Source organism: Pseudopodoces humilis, chromosome 21 (genome assembly GCF_049639895.1).
Source record: "Pseudopodoces humilis isolate 2021_Gansu_Grassland_sample_001 chromosome 21, ASM4963989v1, whole genome shotgun sequence".
Lineage (NCBI taxonomy): Eukaryota > Metazoa > Chordata > Aves > Passeriformes > Paridae > Pseudopodoces > Pseudopodoces humilis.
The window spans coordinates 4,746,752-4,771,536 of NC_142220.1; the positions used below are offsets into that span (position 1 = coordinate 4,746,752).

General features: G+C 41.1%; 1 protein-coding gene across 1 annotated transcript; it reads right to left on the reverse strand.

Annotated features, from left to right (window-relative positions):
- Positions 1-248: 248 nt before the first annotated feature.
- TOM1L1 (target of myb1 like 1 membrane trafficking protein) lies at positions 249-22,869 on the reverse strand. Its single transcript, XM_005526708.3, has 15 exons — positions 22,751-22,869; positions 22,586-22,670; positions 20,437-20,515; positions 14,432-14,581; positions 14,027-14,146; positions 12,418-12,525; positions 11,719-11,835; positions 8,712-8,845; positions 6,260-6,320; positions 4,827-4,941; positions 4,014-4,110; positions 3,481-3,559; positions 2,542-2,629; positions 2,199-2,271; positions 249-1,357 (listed from the first exon to the last, which is right to left on the reverse strand). Exons 1-15 carry the CDS (start codon positions 22,806-22,808, stop codon positions 1,297-1,299), a joined length of 1,425 nt encoding a protein of 474 aa, XP_005526765.2. The 5' UTR covers positions 22,809-22,869; the 3' UTR covers positions 249-1,296.
- Positions 22,870-24,785: the final 1,916 nt, after the last annotated feature.

The following is a 24,785-nucleotide window of genomic DNA, read 5'->3' on the forward strand; positions in this document are numbered from 1 at the left end:
TCCTATTTTCAGCTGTTATTTCAGACCGCTGTCCAGACCACTGCAAGTCTGCAAGAAAAATGTGAGTAAAGCAACTCACCTTTTCACCTCAGCTTGCAAAACTCCCAGACTACTTGAAGATTGTGTTTTGGATAGAAGCAAGTTGTTTTAATGATCCTGCAGCAAACTGCACAGATTCACACTAAAATACTTCCAATGCTACCTACATTTATGATTCAGGGAATACACAGAGAAAAACTTGGAAGTGATGAAAGTTTACTTCTCAGTAAGCATTTGCTTTTATTTGGAATTTTATGCTACAAAAATTATAAAAGCAGCTGAGAACTTATCCCTTAAACAGTTAACATAAGGAATGTTTAAAATGCAGTTGTTTCACCAAAAGTTAGCTTATCTTGTGTGAACATGAACTAAGTTCTCAAATTTTGTATCAGCTATAAATTCAGAGAACTATACCTGTTAAAGTGCACAGTTTACATTCAGCATTAAAATAGATAAGGCACTTATTAAAAGATTGAAAACAGTTGTTAACATGATTAAACAACTTAATTAAAACAAATTAGGTAACTATTGCTCATCTGCATTGTAGATGATTATTTCTTCCTTCACCAGAACAATCTCTGCAGGACAGGAACATTGAAAGAGATAATTGATCCCCCTCCAATATTTACTGAGTAAATAAAAGCAACAACAACAACATAGGAACAAGCAGGTTTTTTCCCTGTTGTGTTAATTATGGATGACAGTACTTTGTGTCCCAGCTTAGATTCTTCCCAAGACAAAAATCCAACTATACTGTGGGTTTTTAGGATGAAAATAAAGCAAAATCTGTATTAAGGATGTAGAATGTAACACTGAATGTCTTCAGACATCTATCAAGAGGCCAACTTTAGAAAAAAAAATTATATCTCAAAACCCCCTTACAGATTTCTAGGGAGAAGAATATAGCAGTGAGGCTGAAGGAGAAACTGGATTCTGCAGTTTCTGTGAATGTAATGTATTTTTTGTTTACTTGTGCCTGGTGTCAAATGTTACTTCCTACACAGGTGAATTTGGAAGTCACATTTTACAGGCCCCCAAAATACATTAAAATATCCATGCAAGTGACCTTGAAGAACACACAGCTGAACTTTGAGGACAAATTGTCAAGGTGTAAAGCCAAGTAACTCTTCAATTTGCACAGAGCTTAGTACTCCAACACTAATTACTGTGTCAAAATGCAAAACCTCTTCTGTTATTCACTTGTAGTTACAGGAAGCACTGCACAGGACCAGCACCAGAGAGTGTTCACCTCCACCTTCAGTCTGTATTCTTTTTAACTTTTGTCTTCAGCACAACATCAATTTCTTCATAAACAGGTCTGAAACAGAAGGAACAGGATGACTCCTACATCACATTTCATTTTTACCAAATGCACTAGGGAAATGCTATTCAAAGTTTACTGTGTAGCTTCCCTTGCAGGATGCCCAGGTTTCCATGGAAATGAAGAGCCAACCCTGCTCTGATTGTCTGACTGTACATTTAATGAGGAACCTCTGGACATTGCCACTTTTGATCAAACAAGTTTGGGAACAGGACTGCAAAACACAAATCACAAGTGCACCACAGTGCAATTACTGCACTAATTAAAAAAACAACCAAAAACAATGGAAGCTTTGTTGAGATTTACCTATCTCAAAATATGACTCCTTAGAAATAAGTTTTGTACAGATAGCTCAATATTTTTTTTTTGCTAATTACTGTTAGAAAGGGGAGTTCTGCCATCTGTTAGGTTTTGTATTAGTTTGCTGTTTGTTTGAACTTCTTTAGAGACACAACATCCATTCCCCCTCATAGTTCATATTTAAATGAAGGATTTTTTTCATATGCAGTAGAAAATCATTCTCTAAAAATCATGATTGCTATGAACAAATTCCTTAGGTTACCTCATTCAGAACTACCTGTGCTGAAGTTCAGTCAGCTTCCTCCAGCAGGACCCTGACCTGCTAACTGGCATTTTTACAGATGCCAGTTAATGAGATGCTACAGTTTATTCCTTAATTGGTTAATTGGAAGAAACCATGCAAAAATGCACCCACTGTCCTTTACATCAATGATGCAGTTGGTCAGTTAACTCAGCCTACGTAGAGTGCTCTGTTTTTCCTCTCAGAAGAAAAAAGCCATTTTGCCTTTGGTACCTCAGAATTTTAAAAGTTACTTACTCAGTGGGAGCCAAGGGATCGAATTCCATTATCTCATAGTAATGAGGTGACTGTGACTTGTTCTTTGATGTAGCTAAAGAATAAAGACAGGCGCACACATCCATATTTAAATAAGAATGAAAAGCATGATTACTTCATGTTTTTTTGTGTCTTCCTGAAAGTAGCACATTATCTGCCATGGATTCAGCTGCTTTACATGCTAAAATGGACAGATGTGTAACAGAATCCATGAGCAATATGACTTTGTCAATGTTTGTTGCTGTCCCTAGTCACAGACAGCCATTATGTAAAGGCCTTAAGTTCTAACAAGAAAATTAAAGAGAAGATTTGCAGAATTTATTACCTGCTGGTGCTGGTCCATTTGATGGCACAGTCTGTACAGCCTGCAGACTTATTGGGTTCAGAGGCACTGGGCTTAAAAGAGTTGTTAACTAAGGACATCAAGCAAAACAATGCATAAACAGATTGTTCTATGAAAACTAGTTTGACCTAACTTACATAATTGCTGATTTATCTTTAAACTCTCTGACTGCTGCAGGTAAAATTCCAAGGCCAACAGTTAGCAGCCCAATTAATCTTCATTCATCACACAACCTTCAAAGCAACATTTAGTGTTCTATAGCACATTTGTATAATTTACTTCTGTGTGATTTGTACCAACACACAGATTCAAACATCTGTTTTTATTTGCAGTTTAAAATAAGGACTGTGCATATTTGTTTGGGAGCTGCTTTTCATCTTTTCTATTTCATACTGCCTTCATTACATTATCTCAAAGTCCCTTCAGATTCTTTCCATTCCTTCTGTCATGGGTGTTTCTCTGCAGCATGACATTTGTCCTACACTGTACTTGGGGTTTAAGTGATTTTTTGGTGGGCTGTGTTTTTGTGGGGGCTTTGAGGTTTTTGGGGGTTTTTTGTATGTTTATTTTTAATATCTTACTTGAGATAGAAAGCATACCAGAGTAACATCATGGCAACAGGAGGAGATCTTAGCTTGCTTTGCATAGCAACAAATTAAACACAAATAACAGAGCAAGTGTTTTCTGCAAATTCCCCTGGGATTGTGCTGGACCCAAGGAAACAGGCTTCCACATTAGAATCTGTGGCAGCCAAAGAGGAAAGTTAACCTAGTTACCAAGTAGAATACTCCCTGAGGTATGGAGAAGGGCCACAGAAGAGAACTTTGCATCACACTTGGACAGCAGTAGGGATAAATCCAGAAGTTCTCATTTGACATGTACAAGACAAGAGTGATCATCCCAAACATGAGTATTACTCACATTGCTATATGTGTTGACATTGCTATATATGTGTCCAGCTGGGCTCCTTAAACTATTGTTTTGTGCTTCAGCTGCAAATCTAGGAGAGAGCAATACATTAAATGTAAGTAAGAAACTATCAAAACTGTTTATTCCGATTGTTCCATTATTTTTTAGGCTGGCCTGTCTTTCCTGTGTGTCACAACTGAGAGCAGCGTGGGCAGATGGACCAGTGTCCCATGCACAGGAATTATAAGGACATCTCTCCTGTCTTGAACTCTTTTACTGACCTGTTTCATGTTTCTCACTTTCCCTGCTGAAAGGTACATTTATGTCTATTTATGACAAAACAGTGATGCAGGCATAAGTGCACTTTGAACCCTCTCAAACAATGTCTAGCACAGAGGGAATTTTAACTTGCTTTACTGGACTAATACATAAAAGTCATAAGTATGTGTCCTCAGAGCTTCCTGTATTCACTAGATGAATTACAGAGCACTAACATCCCTGAGGATCTGTTACTCATTCCCATTCCTTGATGAGACACTACTCACGGGGATTGATGAACTTTTGTAGGAGTTGCTGAATCCAGCTGTGGGTAAATTGATGGATGAGGCCTGGTTTTATCTTCAGGGTGTGCAGATAGGCCATCTGAAATTCAAAGTGGTAATTTAAACATTATGATGCAAAAGTAGCTACTTGTACTTTGAACACTTAAAGAGTAAAGGTTTTGTTTGGAAGGCCTATAAAGAGTCTGAAATTAATTGCTGTTTATCACATGAAAGGCAAAGTTCTAATGACTTTGAAAAGCCCTAGACCCAAGATATTTATCTCTATATTTAGAGCATCAGCAGAGCTCTACATGATAGATACCACTTAAAACTCGTCACAATTTGTAAAGGATTAAAATGGAATTCTAGGGATTTATTCCCAGGGGGGACATTCACACCTTTAGCTTTAGTATATGGAGTTCCCTAAAGTGGGTAAAGGAGGGGCTTCCGCAAACAGTAATTCTGGGTACCTGAAGCCAAAAACTCCTGTTTCTTCCTGCCAAGTCTACAGAACAAACAGCTACCAGAGTGTTTTACAGACCTCACTGCAGTAGAAAACAGAGCATGTTCTACTGCTCAAATCAATGTAAAAGGGGAAAAAGATTACTGTAAAAAAATTATAGGCAACCTCATAATACCTTACAGTTTTGTTCCTAAGGACACATTCCAATTCTCCTTTCAAAAAAATTCAAGGAACATCCTTAAAGAGTATCTTTGTTTTCTTTCTTACAAGGAACTTCTTGATTCCTCTACTAAGCTCTTGTGGGTTTGTTTTAGGGAATCAGAGTGGGAGGGAAAGGGGCATTCGTCACTTACTTCCTGAAGAAGACACTGCAGGGTCACTTTGCACCACTGCAGACACAGAAGATGGAGAATCTATGGAGAGGCCAAGCAGATCACCTGAGGGAGCAGATGGCTGTTTCCTGTATAGCTTAACATTTGAAAAAGAGTAAGTTATTTGGGTTTTTTCCCCAGAATTTTGGTTGTTTTTTTGTTAAGGAATTTGCATACTTTTAAACGAATTGCTGTTTTCACAAAATATAAACTTTTAAAATCTTATTATTAAAAACTGGGGAGTGTAGGAGAAGATCAAGATTCTGTGTGTGTGAAATGTAGCTAAGGAAACAAAATATGCATTTCAGAAAAGATAAATTTCAAAAAATAAAGAAAACCAGTTCTGAAATAGAAAATAGAAAGGACTCAGTGCTTTCAGCTATTCTGAACTTGTTTGGATACAGGTTTGATATTTATCTTCTGATCAATGAGACTGATTTTTTTCCATCCCCATTTTGTATAGAAAAAAAAATCAAAACCACAATAATATTTCCTAGGACATAGAAAAGAGTTCCTTTCCTTTCTCATGTGAATGTGTTGGAATTAATAATGTAGCCAGCCAAAGGTTTGATGAAACCACGTGCTTGAATCATACAGGTTTGGTAACATCAGATGAAAAAATAAATAGATAAAAGATGACACATTTTAAACTCAGTCTCCTTAATAATATAAAAATGCACAGACTGCACTATTTGGATTATTAACAAACCCAACAGTTCATCTATCAAGCAGAACCATCCACCTACATAACCAGAATGAAGTAATTGTGGCTTTTCAAGGAAAACAAGACAATCTTCTACCTTTTTAATAATTTTCAGCAGTATTTCAGCATTCAAAATGCATTTTCATGTTGAGTCCTAGATGACTGCACAATTATGGCTTAGCAGAAGATGAAATGTGCAAAACTACTTTGGGCAATACAATTTACAAACATAATTATCAATCAATAAAGGAGGGGCATTAAAAGTTTGCTACAAGCCATTATTCACAATTCAGAAAAAGCTTTGACTCAGGAAAAAAAATCAACAGAAGAAGTGAATTCTCAAAGTGCAGCAGTATTTCAGTCTCTAGACCATTAACAGGAAACAAATGAAAATAACCTATGGTTTCTCTTTTTTTGCACAGCAGATATTTGTGCTTAGCTGGAGAGGCAATAAACCAGCATTTGAATAGATTTCTCTCTCATTTTTCATGCCCAAGTTTCCCTCTTAGATTTGACATTATTTTCTACCTTAGTTACATGAATTTGCATGCAATTTTGCAAGTGAGACTTTAGAAAAATCATTGAGTAGTGTCAGTCTGTTGTCTCCTACACCTCTCAACTAGAGAATAAAATTCTGCATGTATCAGAAATGTATTTTTCACAAGGAAGAGCAAAAGGAATATTTGCAGCTCAGGAGTTCATCCTCAGTTACCTCCTCCCGCTCATGCTGTATCCTCTGGTTCTCCAGGAAACGAACTCTGTTCCGTGAGAACCTGTTGAAGGTGCAGATTAAATGTTCATTCTTACATTCCTGTGATGTGCTTCCGAAGAATATCAAATCAGTTAGAATCAACTTTTGATTCTCAAAATACTCCTGAAGCACCAAGCAAGCACTCCAGGTGCTGCCTCTGGGGCACTTGTCTTTATTGGCAATCTGACCCCAGTTCCAGGGCTGTGGCCCTGGTATCTCCTACACCAACACCAGCTGCTTTGTTCCTGGCCCCATGTTTGGAGACAGTCATCTGCCTGTTCCTAAACAAAGCCAAAAAGGCTCCTCTGAGAGTGGTTTGTGTCTCTTCACACAGGGCAAGTAATTGTGAACACCCATGGTGCCAAATCCAGCTCCTTCTGACCAGAATACTCTTCCAGCTGAGTCCCCAGGCAGCCTTCTGTCCTCAGAGCTCTGGGCATTCCCTCATGCCTTCCCAGGACAAACCACACACCTATTCTGGCACACAGCCCTCTCATTAGCACAGGCTTTTGCAATAATTATTTTAAAATGGAAATAAAAAAAAAAGTCTACCTGCATAAATATGTATGTTCTAGGAGTGATACCAGTGGGTCCAGAGCAGACCCACACAGGTGACACTGAGCATCCAGAAGGTCACTGTGTTTCAGCACCAGGAGCCCTGAGTTGTATGGACAGTTTATCCAACTGCATTTGCTATTCAGGGTCACTGTACTAGGAAGGCCCAGGAAAAGAGTATAGATGCATGAAGAAACAGCAGGAAAGATCCTTTCCAACTGTAGAGCAGAAAGTATTTATCTGAAATCCAGGAAGAACCAAGGAGCTGCAGAGACACTAGAGGGAGGCACTGTTACACACGAGTTGTTGTTTGCACAGTGGAGATTGCTCCAGATTTAATTTGGATTCTACATTAATAATCAGAAGCAGAATATGCAGCACAATGTATCCTCCAGCAACACACAGAGTGTGAAACAGATGTAGCTCATTAAAATCAGTCAGCCCTTTACACACCTCATTGTTCAGGGGGAGATCCAAAGAACAAATCTTCTGCAACACAAAATTAACCAGATACATTTTTATACTTATCCACTCTGAAGTGGAATGGATCTGCAGTCAGGAAGACCTGTACCATACAATAATGTAGCATTACATTACTAGAATACAGTAGTTTTCTGTCCAAATTAATCACTCTTTCCATCACCATGTCTTTAGTGAGGAATCTGCTGAATTATATCCTCAAGCTCCTATTCACAGTTTGAGGTTCCTGGCCTCAGCAGTATTCATCACTTGTAACAAAAATGTAATCCGACTGCATCTGACTTCAGTGGATTTACACAAAAGCTGAAAAAAATTCCTCTTTTGCTTAGTAAAAGGCAAAACCTCCTAAAGGAAGAAGTGAGCACACAGTTCTTTCAAGACATCTGCTGTAAAATCCACCAACACTACAGCAGACAAGATTTAAGAGTATATGAAAACCTAACATTGTCATGATAAGGCCCAAAGTTTATGCCTGACATTTAGAAGAACAAGTAATATTTTCAGTGTGGCAGTGAGGATTAAAAAGAAAAGATGACTAAATTACATTAATTTGCTAAATTTAATAAAGAACAATTGTACTTGATGCATAATGATTCCTAGAACATGTTTTAGCTGTGGAAGAGATCATCCTCTTAAGATGGAAGGGTATCTCCTGTTAAATCAGAACACTCTCCATGAGTATACTCACGTGATACTTTGGAGAACAACACTGGAATTTTAAGCTGAAAACTAATTTCAGTTTTGCCTGCATCCAGTCATGCTACCCATGCCATAACAGACAAATACCCAGGATGTCAACAGGAGTGCTGCTGTGCTTTCATGTGTGAAAGAAAGAAACATTTTCTGCTGTAAGACAAGCAGAACAGTATGTTTCAATCCAGCTGAGAACAGCAAGCAACTCTCCTAAGTGTGCAATGAGGCAGAAGGCTGCTCCATGGCCAATTCCTGCAGTAAAGACGTCAAAATTGTTTAGAAAGGAGGACAAGTATTCTTTGCTGGAAGCACAGACACTTAAGAGAGATAAGCACTAGCACTAAAGGATTTGTAGCAGCTATTGACAAATTCACTGGACTCTGCCAAAAAAGGATGTCAAATTCCAAATTATTTTTGTCTGCCTCCATCTGATTTCATGCCCATGCTGTTAACTCACTTTACATCACTCTAATGTTTCCTAACTACCTTCCTGAACCATTTCTGGAGTGTTCAGGAGGCAACAAATACATTATTTTCTCTTTTTGCACTCATATCTCTATTCTGAATTTAAGGATAAAATCTGTCTCCATGGGGAGGATCAACACTAGGCATAGGGATCATCTCTTCCTTTAGTGTATTTATTCAGGTAAGATTCCAAATGTGAGGAGAGAGGCCCTGCACTCACCTTTCATGTCCCAGGAGGACATTATTCAGATCTTCATTTACTTGTATTAGCTCAACAACCACATCTTCATTCTCCACTGTCACCAACAATTCCATGATCCTCTCCTGCATCATCCGACAGGTCTTGTACAATTTCTGCCCGAGGCAAGGGAAAGAAAACAAAGTAAAAATCTTAACTGTGGTCTCTCAGTGTATCAGTTCTGGAGATGAATGATAAGGACACTCAAACACTGCAGAATCACAGGTAACATTCTTAATTTATACAAACCACAGGGGTACCAACCATTGCAAATAGAACAATGTCCATGTCTGATCTTTGCAATGCAGGGTCACAGCTCCTACCACCACATCACTCCTACACAACCCACCTCTTGCCTACCTCTCCACCCACCTTCATTTCTAAAGATATATGTGTCTCTAAAGCCTAAATTACAAATTGCAAGATAACAAAGTCCCCTCTGGGTGATGTAGAGCCAATGTGATTTGATCCTGCTTGAAGCTGATTAAACTCAGCAGGATACCTGGACACAATCCTGTTCAACATCTGCTTGAGGAAAAGACAATTTTAGTCTAAAGGGCAGAAGTGCTCTGTGATAAGTCTCAAACTCCAACTGTTCATTTAAATGGGAAGCCTGGATAAACTTAATCTATGGATTTTTAAGTTTTTTTGTGAAAAACACAAACCTTAGAGAATCATCAGATAGGAGAATTATGAGAGTTTATTAGAAGAATTTTGCATTATTGCCTGGTGAAGTGGAAGACAGTCTGTTTATATTACTCCCCTCTGCAGATTTTGCATGTTCAAAGAAACAAATTCTTTAGCAACAGGAGCTTTAACTCAGCCAACATTTTTTCTCCTTCACATTGCATTTGCAAATGCAGGCTGGCTCTGCTTAAAGAAGCAAAAAAAGGAGGGGGAAAACGACTGGTTTTGTACACTACTATTCAGAAATTGCTTTGATATTCAAAGTGATCTGATTTTTCCTCAAAAAAAACCCACAACAATACTTCAAGTAAATCAATTATTTATTTAAAAAGCAATTTGCATCCCTTTGCTAGATCTGTGTCAGGACTGTAGACTGCTATATCTTTCAGTACTCTATCTTCATGGCCCAGGAAAAAACACACAGAAATGTGTTCAGCCTAATGTGTGTAATTGCATTTAACACCTCCCTGACTCCACACTTTACTACCTGATCCACATTTTAAAAAATGTGTATTTCTTACGACTCTATTACACAGGCAGACTGGCAAGCATCAATACTCAATAGAGAAGGAAACTGAGACACTCATTTCAGGAATGGATTTGCCTGAAAACTGGAATTTTACAATGCTGGAGTAGCAGCTGGAATAGAAATCATCAGTGATTCCAGTACATAATTCTTACCAGCTGCTGATCTGGACCCAAATTCCTGCACATCCATGCATCCTATCTGTTCACTATGTCCATTCACCATCCAGTACAAAAGCTTGTTACTCTTCTTGGCTGATCCTGAACTATTCTTTCACTTCAGTTATTGGCCAGCACATTATTTCCAGGGAAATATGATATCTTAAGCCTTGTCCAAAACAGGGTGGGGAAAGAGAGGATCCTGGCCACTAATGAAGATAAAGAACTGTAAACACATTACACTGATCAAGTTCACCTTGTTACAATTTTTACTGAGGGACTCCAGACAATCTTAAGGACTAAAATCAATGTCTCCATCAAAGTCTAAACAAGCAGCTTTTTTAATACAGGATTTTGTTCTGTGACAACAAAAGCCCAATCCAAGCAATCCAGGTAGTGCCACCAACAAAAAAATAACATTAAGCATTGTTCAAGGAACAAGCTAGCCATGCCTAATGTTTTACACCACTCTGTGCACAGGGGAAAAAGAACAGAAAGAACAACAGTGAAAGGAATGAGTTTTCATTCACTCTCCCACATATGGAAACTCCACACCCTGTCCTCAACCTTTTGCCAGCAATTTTATTACTGGGAGTGTCAGGAAGAATCCACTGGTTTACTGTGGGCAGCTGAATCTGTGCACCCACATACAGAAGTGCCACAGCAGGAGACAGGAAATAAAAGACAAAGTTTCTCTGTTTCTCAACCTTGTCATGGACTGGACAGAGGTGGTCAAGTATAATTAACCAATGTATTCTCAACAGCACCCAGTGAAGTTTTGTTGCACAGGAAAATTTCTACACAGGAGAAGCGCACTCAAGGCTTGCAAAAATTCAATCAGTTCTTCAATGCTGCAAAACTGCCAAAAATGCTCCCTCATTGTAGCAGTTTGGAGGTAAGGTTAGAAACAGAAGGATGTGGTAAAAGCTTTTTAAGTTCTCACAGACAACATGAAATCGAAAAGCTTCCATTAACATAGGTCACCAATGCAAAGCTGAAGTAATACTGTACTTTTAATTTCTAAACTGGAAAAAACAGCATAAGCACATAATATCACAGAAGGAACATGTACAGGTTCACTGTTGCATCACTGAACTATTGCAATATGCCTCCTTCAGGCTACTTTAAGAGCACACATGAACTCCTCTGTAGCATAGCAAGCTCCCAAGCTTTGAGGTCACATGCATAAAGCCAATGCTTCGTATTCCTCACTGGCCCTCAGTCTGCCTCTAAGGGACTGGTGATAATAAAGAGAGCTCTGCAAGCTCCAGGACGGATATGAGAGCGACACTGTGTCATCAGCTATTCTCCAGCTGGAATGTTCTTGAGGCTGTTTGACAGAACATGCTCAACAGAGAACGCTCCATTATGAAATTCCTCTGCCATTGGAATTCCTTAGAGCTTAAATTTGCATTGCAAGCTGTATTGTCCTTTTCTGACTTTTGAGATGTCAAGGGAAGGTGAAGGAGATGAAAGAAAGCCGAGCAAAATGAGAGATAGAAACCTGTTGTTGGGTTTCATTTGTCAATCTGAATCCAGATGTTAAAAGACAAGATATAACACTTTAAAAAGCAACTGTAACCAAACCAATAACCCCTATGAATGAATTATCATGTACCTGTAAAAGATTCATATCATCTGGATTTTCAGAGCCAGGAACATTTTCTTTCAATATTGATGACATGACTCTCACATTCATTTTTGCCATATCCAGTTCACTGTACAGTTTCCCAATCTGTTGGAATTCAACAGGAGAATATTGCGTAGGTGAACAGAGCAAGCTGAATAATTCTTACCTCTAATTTTACCACTTTCTTTCCCATTAAGTATAATATGGACTTAATTAGCATTATTTTACTCTAGTAACATGCCATGGAAATTAATGGAATTAGTTCAGCTTTTAAATGTGCACTCAAACTAAGATCCAAGCCTGATAACACTACTTGTTTTCCTTGTAGTTAATCCCTCTCTCTGATGCTACTGCTTCTCCTCTTAGTTACATACAGGGCAAGCAGGAATAGAACTGTTCTTTCCTTCCTGCTTTTTACCATAACCTCTTCACACAAGCCTTGTGTGAAAGTAAGTTTGGCTTTCCTGCTTATCGCTGAACAAGCTGTTATCAATTCGCATAAGAGCATTTTAAGATGTGATTAGATATCCACACACTCCAGTAGCAATTCCACAAAGCTAGGAGCAGGAACCCAGAGCTACACCCTGTGACCCCTGGGTCCCTCCAGTGGCACCCAGGCTGCTCCAGGCACACATTCACAGCACATTTCAGGAGCACCCACCCTCCCCTAAACCTGCAGTGCTGCACCTGCTCCGGGGTCAACAACAACGTTGGGCCTGTGGGAAGAGGCAGGAAGGAATGTTTGGCAGGACTGCCAGAGGATGGGGATGACTTTGCACAAGACCAGGTTGAAATCTGTGAAAACAGAAAAAAAACAGAGCTTGGGTTGAACAGAATGGCAGCAGACATCCAGTGGAGAGAGCAACATCTCTCAGATGACACAACTGGGCAGGAGATTCCTCATAATCAGTGCTCCCAGGGAATTTGTTGAGCAAAACCTATTTACAAGAATCTAATGGCCATTTTGTAATGAAATGAAGCTTGGAAACCAAATATCTTTGGAAAGGGTTTGCAAGTAAGTTCCACCACAGGATAAAGCGGGAATGGCTCAAGAATAGGCTAGCAAGGAATAAATAAGCCATCTAAGAGCAAAGAGTCCTCCCCAGAGTGCCACTGCAATTCTGCAATGAAGGACAGCCTGGAATGTGATCACATTTGGAAGCAGTAGAAGGGCTGGAGGGCTGAGTCTGGGTCTCTGCAGAAGGTAAATGACAAAAGTCTCTTGGACTGAAAAGGAGGAACAGTCTGAGAAAGCTTCAGCTGCATCACATCTGAACTGACTGCTAAAAAAAAGTTCACATGTAAACCTCAGCCTGTACTACACCCTACAAACTCTTCACTTCCTGGAGACTGAGGTAAAAACTGTGTTCAGGTCTGCTGAGACAAACAGAACATTTACCACTGATTTTAACTGGCAAGTACATGAGGTAGACAAAATAATCTCTAATGTACCAGGTGTGGAAAAAAATTGGTATCTATTGAGAGCATTCTTCACACAGCTTGTTCAAACAACCTTTAAATACATAAGCTTTTATGCACTCCACTATTCAACCGCAGATCAAACTCAGGATAAATCTAAATTATTCCTGTCTGCACTGATTATAAACATCTAATTCTGCAACTGCAAGATTCCATGCAGTGATGGATGGCTTTCACACTACCCAAGCTCTTGTGAAAATTCTTAAAAAAAAAAAAAAGAAATCTAGAAAGAATGGCATTAAACCATGTACTGTATTTTCAGCTGCTGTACAGTGCTCAAATCATATTTAATGTCCTAAATGCCACACAATACTACCTATGACATAGGCTTAAATAACACTTACTGTGCAAGCTGGAGAGATACACAGACAATAGTCTTTTCTTATAGATTTCTCTCCATTTAATCTTAGAGACAGATGATGCTCCTACTCTCAACAGTATGTGTTTTTGTAAAAATCTTACTCATTTTTGTTGAGGCTTTCAGAAGATGACAAGTTTGGAGCACTAAGCACTCATTTATTTTGAAGTAAACTACACACACAAATCTTCGAAAGTCTCAAGACAGAGATGCTTCATTCCTGAGAACATATCCATGAATCTGTACTTGGAAATGAAATAAATTACTATGTAGGTCAGGTTTCTTTGTTGTTACCTTAGCTGTTATAACTGGAACTGATTCTTTCTCATGTGCTTACATAGATTGGTCATATTCTGCCCCGGAGTATTTAAATAAAAAACCCCAGATCAAACTTCTGTGCCTTCTGTGTCCCATAAAATTAACACATCCCATTCCTGAAGTGTCCTTGTATATCCTCACCTTAGATCCACCACTGCTGGTGTTGGAGGATGGAAACTCCACTCCTTTCTTCAGCAATTCTAAGTAAACTTCTTTTACTTCACTCACATCCACCATCCCTTGAAAACCTCGTGCCCAAACCTGGTTTTGAAATATGAGGGACAGTAACAGTCACAGAAATGGTCAGTCAGTGGGTCAGTCAAGTGCATTTAAAATGTATGGTCCTAAAGACAGGTCATTCCCTTCTTTCACTCTGGACAACTCCATTCAGTGCAACAGGAACCACAACAGCTCCAAAGTTAAGGTCTGCTTTCAGAAGAGGCTCCCAGGCTGCACAATTAAACGTTTAATTAAACAGGCTGCACAATTAAACATTTACCACGTGGCAGAAACACTATGAACACTCAGAGTTTACTGCAGACTCACCATGATAAAGGTCAGTATTTTCTCCTGCATGTCAATGGGCAGGTTGTATCTTGGGTTCAGCAGTTTCACCAGCTTGTCTTTGCAGAAATCCTTCTTCACAACTAAAGACTGGAATCTTGGGCCACAGTTTTCCATACACATCTCAAGCAGCTGCACACACAAAAAAAACATCTGTTACACAATGAATAGAGGGGGAAAAGCCACACAACTTGATGGCTTTTGTTTCTTTTCGTTTAAGTTGTTTCAAGGAACTATAGGGAAGAGTGAGAATGGATATGAACAGATAAGTTCTGACTAGAATGCCTGACGAGGTCAGTTCAGGGAAACAGCAGCTCCCTGTGTGCTCTGTTTTTACCTGCACAGTCCAAAGGAGCTGTGCCAGCCAGAGTCACACAACCTTTAACAGAGTGTCATGGTCACAGCTGTTTCCATGTCACAGCATTTACTGAACACACGGTACCTTAACAGCTGGAAATCTGCCCATATCTTAAAAATTACTTGTACAGGTTCAGCAATAGAATTAATTCACTGCCTAGCACATAGATACCCTGGTCTTACAGATTCTGAAGAGCTCTGCAAGAGAAGAAAATCAGATTATTAAATGCCTGTCCTCTAATCTGCCCTGTAAGTGAGAGACTAATGATAAAACAGGAAAGAACGAATTCACCAACTTGGAGCATAATTTCTCCATGTGTTTCAAAGGTCACATTGATTTGAAACAGATGAGCTGAAATGTTCCAGTTGTCAAATTCATCTTCATGAAGGAAGTCTACTTCCAAAACCCTGCTTCAAATGCTTAGAGCATGACCCCTTCAAGCACCATGCCTGCCCTATCAAACACAGAAGGATGTGGTAAGTACATAATATTTCTCCCTTGTACATCTGGAGGTGGCTGATTACAATCCCCATTTTGCAGAAGAGATGTCAAAAACTGCCATTACATCCCAGTCACCTGGGACTTGACAGGAAACTGGGCTCAATCAGATCAGGTGCAGAATCAGGAACAGAACTCATCTTGCCCAGCCCAAATCTGAAGATGGATGATGACCCACACAGGGAAAAACAGTCACTCTTGTGCTTCTTTCTCTTCAACTGTAGCTTCATTTTCCCTCCCAACATAAGAGGGAAGACAAAAGGGTGAAAGCAGAGGGGTGACATTAACAAAAGGCCGCAAAATTTCATGTGTTTTGAGAAAAAAACTTCCCCTGGACCATGTAACAGACAGGACATATTCTAAAAAGGATACATGTATTTAAAAGGGATGATATTGTGATCTTCATAAAAGTGGGTTAAGTATACTTTCCTATTCAGAACAGACTACATTTGACTAAGTGAAACCATTTTAGTAACTCATTTTCTAGCCTCAAGACTCAGGGATTTTTCTCTCAGTGTGATCAGGAGCTTACAGGAGAACAGGTTTAAGGCTGGAAGAAAATATATTGTCAAAATGAAAACAGGGTAGAACAAAGAGACACTGGCAGACTGCTGTGCAAAAAGCTAACTGAAAGATAATTACAAAAACCTCTTGGTTTAAAACATTACTTTTCATAGAGAGTACATGAAACATATGCTAACAAGCCAAGTCATTTGCTTGTGCAGTACTTCAAAGATGCTTTGTGTAAAATATTTTCAACCCAGTGCATGGGAAACTTGTTATACTACTCCCTATTATTAATTCCCTACTTAGGGGACTGAGTATCTACACACTGAATGAAGGTACTGAACATGGTCTGAATCCTCAAGTCAATTATGCCACCCCAGCCTACTCAGGATAAAACTAGGCTGGTATAAGAAAAATTAGAATTTGACTCAATTACTTTTGAGTGGACTATTCATGAACAAGCCACTCTCATGCTAGTAACACCTTTCATTAGAATTTCAATATGGGTATTTATTGTGCAAATAGGACTCCAGTGCAAATAGGATTTCATAGTCCCAAGCACTTCCAGTGGAAGGAACAGATCCAAGCTGGCCAAGCCAACCACTGCTCCATGCAGCACAATGGAAACTTACCAGAAACATGTTTTAATAACAAAACTGGCAAATTAACTTCACTCAAACTATTAAACTTCCTGTCAATGGCAAACAGGACATGAGAAGTGCTGGAATTGACAGAGCTGCTGTGTTCCAGGATAACCAATCCCACAGATCTGCACTGAGCAAAAAAAGGCAAACTCTTTAATATAAGGCCTCTGGTTTAAAGGACTGAATCACAGAACTAAAATGATAAAAGGCATCCACAAAGAGGTGAAGCCAAACTGTGAAGCAGAAACAAAAACGGAAGAAGCTGGCGAGTACAGCAGAAAGCCAGCTATGTTCCTTAACAGATCTCACTCAGATTGCAGGACTTGCTGTACATTTAAAACAGCCAGGTTTGGTCCATAAAGCTGAGCAATGGGTGCAGCTTGTGAGGGATGCTTCTCAGACCCAAGGTGGCTGCAAGAAAACCCAGATGAACAGTTTGCTTCTTCACACTTCTGACTCAAGGGGAACAAGCCATTAATCCATCTCCAGGATTACACTCCACTGAACACATCCTGATGCCTGCCCATCTGAGGTTTGGAACTGCAAGATGCTGTTTCCAAGGCTAGCATTTAAACCAAACCAGTATGAGCAGCTGTTTCAGCTGCCACTTACCAATTACAGTGCAGGGGCTGGGTACTCTCGATCAAAGTTCAGCATTGCAAAAACACTGAATTTTCAGAAGTCTTGAGTTTTTCAGATTTCACGCTTTAAACACTGAGATTTGGATTTCTTTTGGTCCCACTCAATGTCCTCTTCTTTTCTTCTTTGTCAACATATATATATAAAGTATAATAAAATAGAGTAGTACTCTTAATTGAGGAGCTGGAGGACTCCAGCTTTTGTTTTTTAGATCCTCCACTTTGTGAAATGTTAATTTAACAAACTAAAATCTGAAGGCCACGTGTGCCATGCTAAATTTTTTCTGCATCAGAAAAATTACACACAATAAAAAGTGGAAATATTCTTAGGAAAAAAAAACCACCAAAATTTAATTCTAAGCAATTATAGGATGGCTTATGTTGGAAGGGACCTTCAAGATCAACTAGTTCTAATTCCCCTGCCATTCACATCAGGTTGCTAAGAGTCTCCTCCATTCTGGACTTGAACATTTCCAGAGATGGGGCATCCACAATTTCTCTGGGAAAATGACTTCCTTTATAATATTTTCCAACAATGTAATACAGAGGTAAAACAGTAATTTAATCTTAAATTTCTGCCCACTGTTTTGAATGCATGAGTGAGAGGGACACATCCAATAAACGATTTCCCCATGTGCTGTTCAGCTCCTGAGACCTTACAGGTGTCAGAACTGGGGCACTGCAGCAAATGCTTAGCAAAACCACAAACAAAATTTATGTATCCAAAGTCTACCAGCAATAAAAAGTAACACACACGCAGTCTATTGGATTCCTGCCTGAAAGTTCTAATCCTCTTCACGCTGATTGCACAACCTCCAGTGCCAGCCCTGATCTCTCGGTGTTATCAAAGGCTGGGCATGAGGCAACTCCATGGCCTGACACAAACACCTCCATCCACGTGATTTCACACAGCTCCAGCAGCTCCTGAAGCCAAGCCACATTATCCAGCTGGCACCCAGCCTTCCTCCTCCAAGTAAATAAAGCATCATCTAAAAGCGAGGAGGAGGAACACACTGCTGAGATTTAACTCAGCAGCAGGATCAGGGATAACGTGCAGTCGAGCTGCTTCCATGAAGATTTTCACACTCCACCCTGTGTGTATCCTCTGGGAATGAGATCCTTAAACAGCTTCATTAGAAATACTGAATTCAAGGGTGTCAAGGTTGAATAGATAGAAATGGATCAAAGTGCACTTGTAAAGAAATGTGATTTGTAGATCCTTCTTAGTTTTATCTAATGTAGGTAGGAGAGACAATCTGATGTAGAGTCTCAAAAGGTAGAGGACCACATTAACTGTAAGAAACACAGGCACTAACAGTGCATCCAAAAAGAACACTTAGTTTTGCAAAACTCTGGGAGGAAAACAATTTTTAAGAGATGAGGGTTACACAGGGAGGGAAGGGCTCATGTTTCAAGAATTGAAAATGATTTCTTTTTTTCCATTTGCAATCAATTACTGTTGTCACCTAAACATTTCAAAATGGAAAACAGGAACAACTTCATTAAGGTAATTAAGAAGATAAAAACAGAAGATACAGAACATAGGAAGAGTGTTGTGGAAAAGGTAAAAGCCACACATGGCCAGCAATAAGGTCATCAAAAGAAAGATTTTACACATGCTGAAATTATGGCAGTACCGGTAAAAAAAAAAAAAAAAGAAAAAGGAAAAAAGCCAGAGGCAGAGGGAGAGGCAAAGCATAAAAGATCTTATGTAAGAACTAAAACGAGAGAGAGAGAGTTATAAGAAAGGCTGGAACTTATTCAAATAAAAAAAGAGGAAACAAGACTAAGGAATACAGGGAGAAGAAATCTGCAAACAGAAAACAGCAGCTGGGCCAAGAGGATGTGACTGCCTGGCAGGCAAATTACAGGTGTGCATGGGAATGGTGAGGATGGGGAAAGGGGCTGGAACAGGACAGGATCTGCACTCCCAGCTGAACCTGCTGCATGCTCTATCTGCAATACAGTGAGCTTCCAGGTCAGTGTGCTATCTTCCTCTTGGATAGACCTGGAACAAGATCCTTCTCCCAGTTTTACATACTCAAGAGCTAGGCTATAATGTCACCTTGGGTATATCTGCACTGTAAATACCCAAGGAACAACTCCCAAACCTAAACCCTGGGTTATCAGCAGAGACTATCAGGCAATCAGAACAAGACCTCGCTGCACAAGGGCTGCAGGAGACACACCTGGTACGGTGGAAACCCAGTATTTACATTATGCAAATACTCAAAACACACAAAAATGTGACTCATGAGACAGTGGAGGAAGAAGCCAGGGAAGAAGTCCGGAAACTGAGTGAGCTGAAGGTCGATATTGACATGTTTAACATTTATCTGAGTCTCTAACTCGTCAGGAGACACTTGGGCAATTGCTAAGCAACCTACAATTTGGCACTATCCATCACCCATTTTCTTTAATCACTTCTCAGCACATCTTGATAGAGATAATGATTTTGCACAACAAATACCAAACCCATGAGCAATAGCACTCAAAGTGATGCAGACAGGCCTCTAAAACCTCAAAAAAGGAAACAGTGAAGAAAATACTTTGAGCCAATTAACAAAAGACTAAAATCCTCAAGAACTTAAAACACAAAAGATATCACTCTTGTCACAGTTCCACTATTGCGAGTCAAGAGTAATTCAAGTCAGAAACTCAGGACTTAGGACAGTATTAGAAATATCTGCATTAAAATACTTCAGTAAATCTTAAATTGACTGAAATCACAATAGCTCCCCAAACCCTGGGGCAATTCAGGAACACTGTCAGATTCTAGAGACCACATGCTGTCAGATGAGGATATTCCTAACCTCTAACCTGACTCTAACCTTTAGTTATAACATAATTTCACACAGCTCACCCTGCCTCTCACTCCCTTACTTAACTCACCAGGGTTAGCTTTTCCTTCAAGTTTATAGTTTATATGTGATAACATTTCCTTTTACCAAGCACATATCACACATTCCACCATGCTGCACACTGGTTTGACCAAGATCAGCACCACAAGGTGAGTAATAGGATGGGCAAATGTAGCTTTTATGTAATATCCTAACCTCCATGTCTTTCACAAACAGGTGGGATTTTCACAGGACAGTCACTGGAGCACGTAAGAACTATCCTACTTTTACACAGAACAACTCCCCCCACAATTTGCATCCTCCAGGAGTCCATGGAATGCCAGCAAACCATCTGATCTGCACTGTGGCAGTGCTGTACACACAAACAACAAAGACTGAAAAGGTCCTGGAGAGTTGTGTCAGGGATAATTTGCATGCCACTTTATCATTTAGACTGTTTGCCTTCTTAGTGTCTAATTAATATAAACACAGCTGTACTTACAGACAAGGTAAGCCTGATCTCCTTGTGGTTACAGTTTTTTGAAAGCTTCTTCTTCAGTGCTTTAACTGCATCTTTTGGTCTATGACAATAAATGAAAGAGGAGAAGTCACCAGTGAAGTTTTCTAGTTCATAACTTCATCCAAGTACCAAAAATACCAACCTGAGATACAGGACCAAATCCACCCCTGTGTTTACACCCACATAAAACCAGAGCAATTGCCCCACTGATTTCAGCAAAATCTCTTCAGCACTGAAGTAGAGCAACAAAGCAGTGAATCAGGTTTGGTACTGCAGACTCTGCATTACTCCAGAGACTTGTGCAGAGACTTTGCATTCTCCTCTGCAAAGTCTGCTCCAAAATTATATTTTCCCACTGTTGTACAATATAATTACTTATCCAGCTTTTGTTGCCATGAAAGGAAATATCAACTGCCAGATGTATCAAGAGTTGACTGGTAGTTTTCTTGCATGATGCAATTAGAAAATATTCTCCTGGGAGTGCTGTCAGGAGTAGGGGTGTCATGGATAACTTCCAATCTTATAATTGCAGGATGCACTTAACTCATCTGAGTAATTACCATGGATGGAGGGACAACACACTCCAGCCCAGAGATAGGGGCATTTCTAACCCAGCCATTTTCATTTCTATATATACACCCCATATCTTTGAATTATCTGTGTAGGAGGAAAAGGAAGATGGTATTGAGGTTATCACATGTGGGAAGCAGTTTTGCCTCATTAATATGGACTACCTATAGTGTACAATTATTAGGGCCAGCCCAATGCTCATGATCAACATAAACAAGATGTCCTAACATCTCTTTAGGATCTTTCTAGAATCTATGATGGAGCAATAGGTCCAAATACAATGTTTCACTAAAGAAAAAAGAAAAAAAAGAAATCTTTGTTAAAAGCATTTCAAAATCAGTGAAATTAACTTACATTACTACATCTCTTAGTTTGATGAGATATATACTTACTGAAAAAAAAATAAGACTTCTCTCTATTTTTATTGATCATATGTCATACCCAGGCACATCAGTAGAGCATCAAGTGATGGATGGGAGCATGAGAATGGAGAAATTTCCCTTGCAGAGAGCTGTACTACAATTCTACTCCTGCTTGCTTCCCTCACTGAAGCATCTGGAAATGCTCTGGTCAGGAGCTGGATATTGCATTAAAATAACCATTTACCTAATTAGATGCAGCAGTTCTGCTGCTCCCACACTGTCCTGTCACAGACTGTGACTAGTAGTAGCTGCCTAGGAGGAAGTTACAAGGAGTCTTCTGCAAGCCCAAGCTACACAAGAGGAAACAGTTTACTGAAAAAAGGCTCTGTTGCATGGAAACTTTACATAAAAACTAACACTGAGGGTCAAAGCGTGCTGTTGCTTATGGCAATAACCAGAAGGAAGTCATTATTACTGACATTCCAAGCACTAAGAGCCACAGATGAGAATGTGGAATCCAAAACAATGAGGGGAAAGAAAAGCTGATACAGAAAAAAAAGACACCTGTGCAGAAAGCAAGCCATACTTCATTGTCCTGGATAAAACTCTTCAGCTAGCGTTAAAATATGCCATTGCTAGAACGAGTTCTCGCAATGCAATGCTGAAGCAGATCTAGCATGAGAACGACTTTCCTTTTTTCCCCTTTTACAGGTGGAAAAAGGAAGCTCAGAGCAGCAAGGGGCTGAGCACAGCTGGGTGCGGCCGCTCGGTGCAAGGGAGCAGCGGAGCCCTGGACGGGGCAGATCCCCCTGGCAGCATCCCTCACCCCGCACACACCGCACGGGGGGAACCCGAAGGCAAAAGCCAAGAGTTTTAAATGGTGTTGTAGGCATCCAAGTGCTCAAAGCCTTTTCCAGGCGGGTTTGCAGAGCACAGGCGTACCCGAGAAGTACAGTTTGTATAAACGCGTCCGACTCGGATGAGAAACCTTTGTCACCACCTTTTCCTACGGGGAAAAACCTCCGAGCCTAATCCCTAAAAGCCCCGATGGCCCCACGACAGGCAAAGCTTTTCCTCGGGAACCAAAGCTACGTTCTCCCTGCGCTGTTTTCTTTCGTGTCCCTTCACACCAGCGCTACTCTGCTGTTGGATGCGGCCGTGCCCCGGTGGATGTCCGTGCCCCCCGGGCCGCTCCTCACCCCTCCTCGGTGGCGCTGATCACGTCGCAGATGTGCAGGAACTGTCCCCACTCCTCCGTCTGCAGCGAGCCCAGCGTCGCCCGCTCTGCAAGGCCAAGGGGAGCGGGGGGTGAGCGGCGGCCGAGGGCCGAGGGCCGGGCGGGGGCTCCGCTCGGGGTTACTCACCGACCAGGCGGCCCACGGCGGTGCCGAACGGGTCCTTCGGAGCCTTCCCGAAAGCCATGGCCGCTGCCGGCAGCGTCCCGCGGGCTCTGCGGGCCGGCAGCCCCCGCCCCGCCGCCGGATCCGGCCACTCCCTCCCGCCCCGCCGGGCGCTCCCTTCCTGCGCTCCCGGGGCCGCCTCCAGGTGCCGGGGCTGCCCCTGGAACCCGGTACCGGCACCGCAGCGGCACCTCCCGCCCCCGCGGGGCCGGCTCCCTCCCGGGCATCCCCCGGGCTGGGGCTCTCCCGGACACCCACCGGGGCTGGATCCCTCCCGGGCATCCCATGGCATAGGGGCTCTCCCGGACACCCACCGGGGCTGGATCCCTCCCGGGCATCCCATGGCATAGGGGCTCTCCCGGACACCCACCGGGACACGGCAGGGATGCTCCCGGGCCGGGTTCCCCCCGGTGTCTCGGGGCTGCCCCGTCCGGGGGCTGAGCTGCGCCCAGAGCCGCACGGACAGGTCAGTCCCTCGCCCCGGGCCGGACCCAAAGCACCCCCTGATCTCCTCTGCTCACACAGCCACGGGCTCATTTTCCTGCCCCATATCAGTATTTAACCTGCGAGCCCCTCGCTCAGAGGCAGTGCTGTTTCAGCCGGGTCCCGGATGGTATTTCACAGCTGAATCCACGAAGAACTTGGCGTTTCGTGGGGGGAAGCTCAGAAACACCCCCAGAGCCCCTTCTGCTGCTGGTACAGCGCTGCACCCCACGAGCAGGCAATAAAAACCTCCGTAGCCACCGCTACACAGCCCCGGGGCTACCCCTGCTCCTGCAACCTCCCCACAGCCGCTCTCAAACCCCCCGGCCTTTTCTGATCCACACATTTAAAAAGGACACACGCAAAGATCTCAAAGAAACGGGGAAAAAAACCCCATTCTCAACAGTGCATCCAAGCTGAGTTCATAAAGTTATCCTTTGTGTTCTGCAGGAACCGCTAGCACGTTCCTCCTGCCACACACACCTTTCCACATGTGGGATTTTAATGCTACAATTACTGTCAACAACTTCCATTGTGTCACTTCATCACAAGCCTATCTCACACCTGGACAATACTTGGGAACCAGCAGAGGATGAATGAAAATTAAGATCTCGGCTGTAATTTTTGTTGGCGGAGAGTTGTAATTATTTCGGTATCAAACACACACAATCATATTAAATAGCCTTTGAGTAGAGCTTAATGAGTCATACAGTCGAGACACGATATAAGCAAATAAATTATTTGCCTGACATTAGAATGTAATGGATTACAAAGCTCTATTTGCACTATGAGAGTTTTTCTTAGGAGGCACTAATCTTTCTTTTGTGTTTTGTACAACTCTGTGGCCCCATCTACTGGATGGTTTTAACGTCAGTGCAGGAGAAAACCACATTTTTTGGCTTACCTGCAAGTATCTCTATGAAAAACGAGTTATCAAAGAACTCTTAGGCAAATTGATCACATACCATGAATGTAGGAGTCTTTTCCTAACGCAATCTATAGTAAATGGGTGAAATCCATCATGCAGCCCAGTGAGGATCCATTTGAGACTGTTCTAATGAACACACCTCAATTTTCCACACTTCTGTTATCCTGTGATTTAGCTTTCAAAACAGAATTCTGTTTATTTGTTCTCGTTCACAGAATTTTGAAAGATAGCCTCTAAACTTAGGTATTTAATTCATTTGCTCTTTAACACTGAAACTGTAATGAGTTTATTTAATTTATTTAAATTAGCCCTCATTAAACCTACAATGCGAGCCAGATTTTGTTTCAAAGAACGTATTTTATTGAGCTGATCAGGGGAAAAGATCCCAGTGAAGCATTTTTTTAATTGGAATTACTGGTTAAAGTTACTCATTGAAATCAGCTTTTGGTATAGACCTGTGAATTCTAGTGGGCTTTAGGTTCTGCTTGAAACAAAACTTCTCTGGCTCTTCAGCATTCTCAGGGCTGGAATCCTCAGAATTCATGAGCTGGTGGTCAAAGAGTCCCAGGAGAGCCCTAGTGCACTCCT

Coding starts and splice junctions, on each gene's coding strand:
- TOM1L1 (XM_005526708.3), bottom strand. CDS start 22,808: ATGGCTTTCGGGAAGGCTCCGAAGGACCCGTTCGGCACCGCCGTGGGC. Junction 14,147..14,431: donor AAATACTGACCTTTATCATG/GTGAGTCTGCAG, acceptor TTTCAAAACCAG/GTTTGGGCACGAGGTTTTCA. Junction 8,846..11,718: donor ATGATATGAATCTTTTACAG/GTACATGATAAT, acceptor TGCCTCGGGCAG/AAATTGTACAAGACCTGTCG.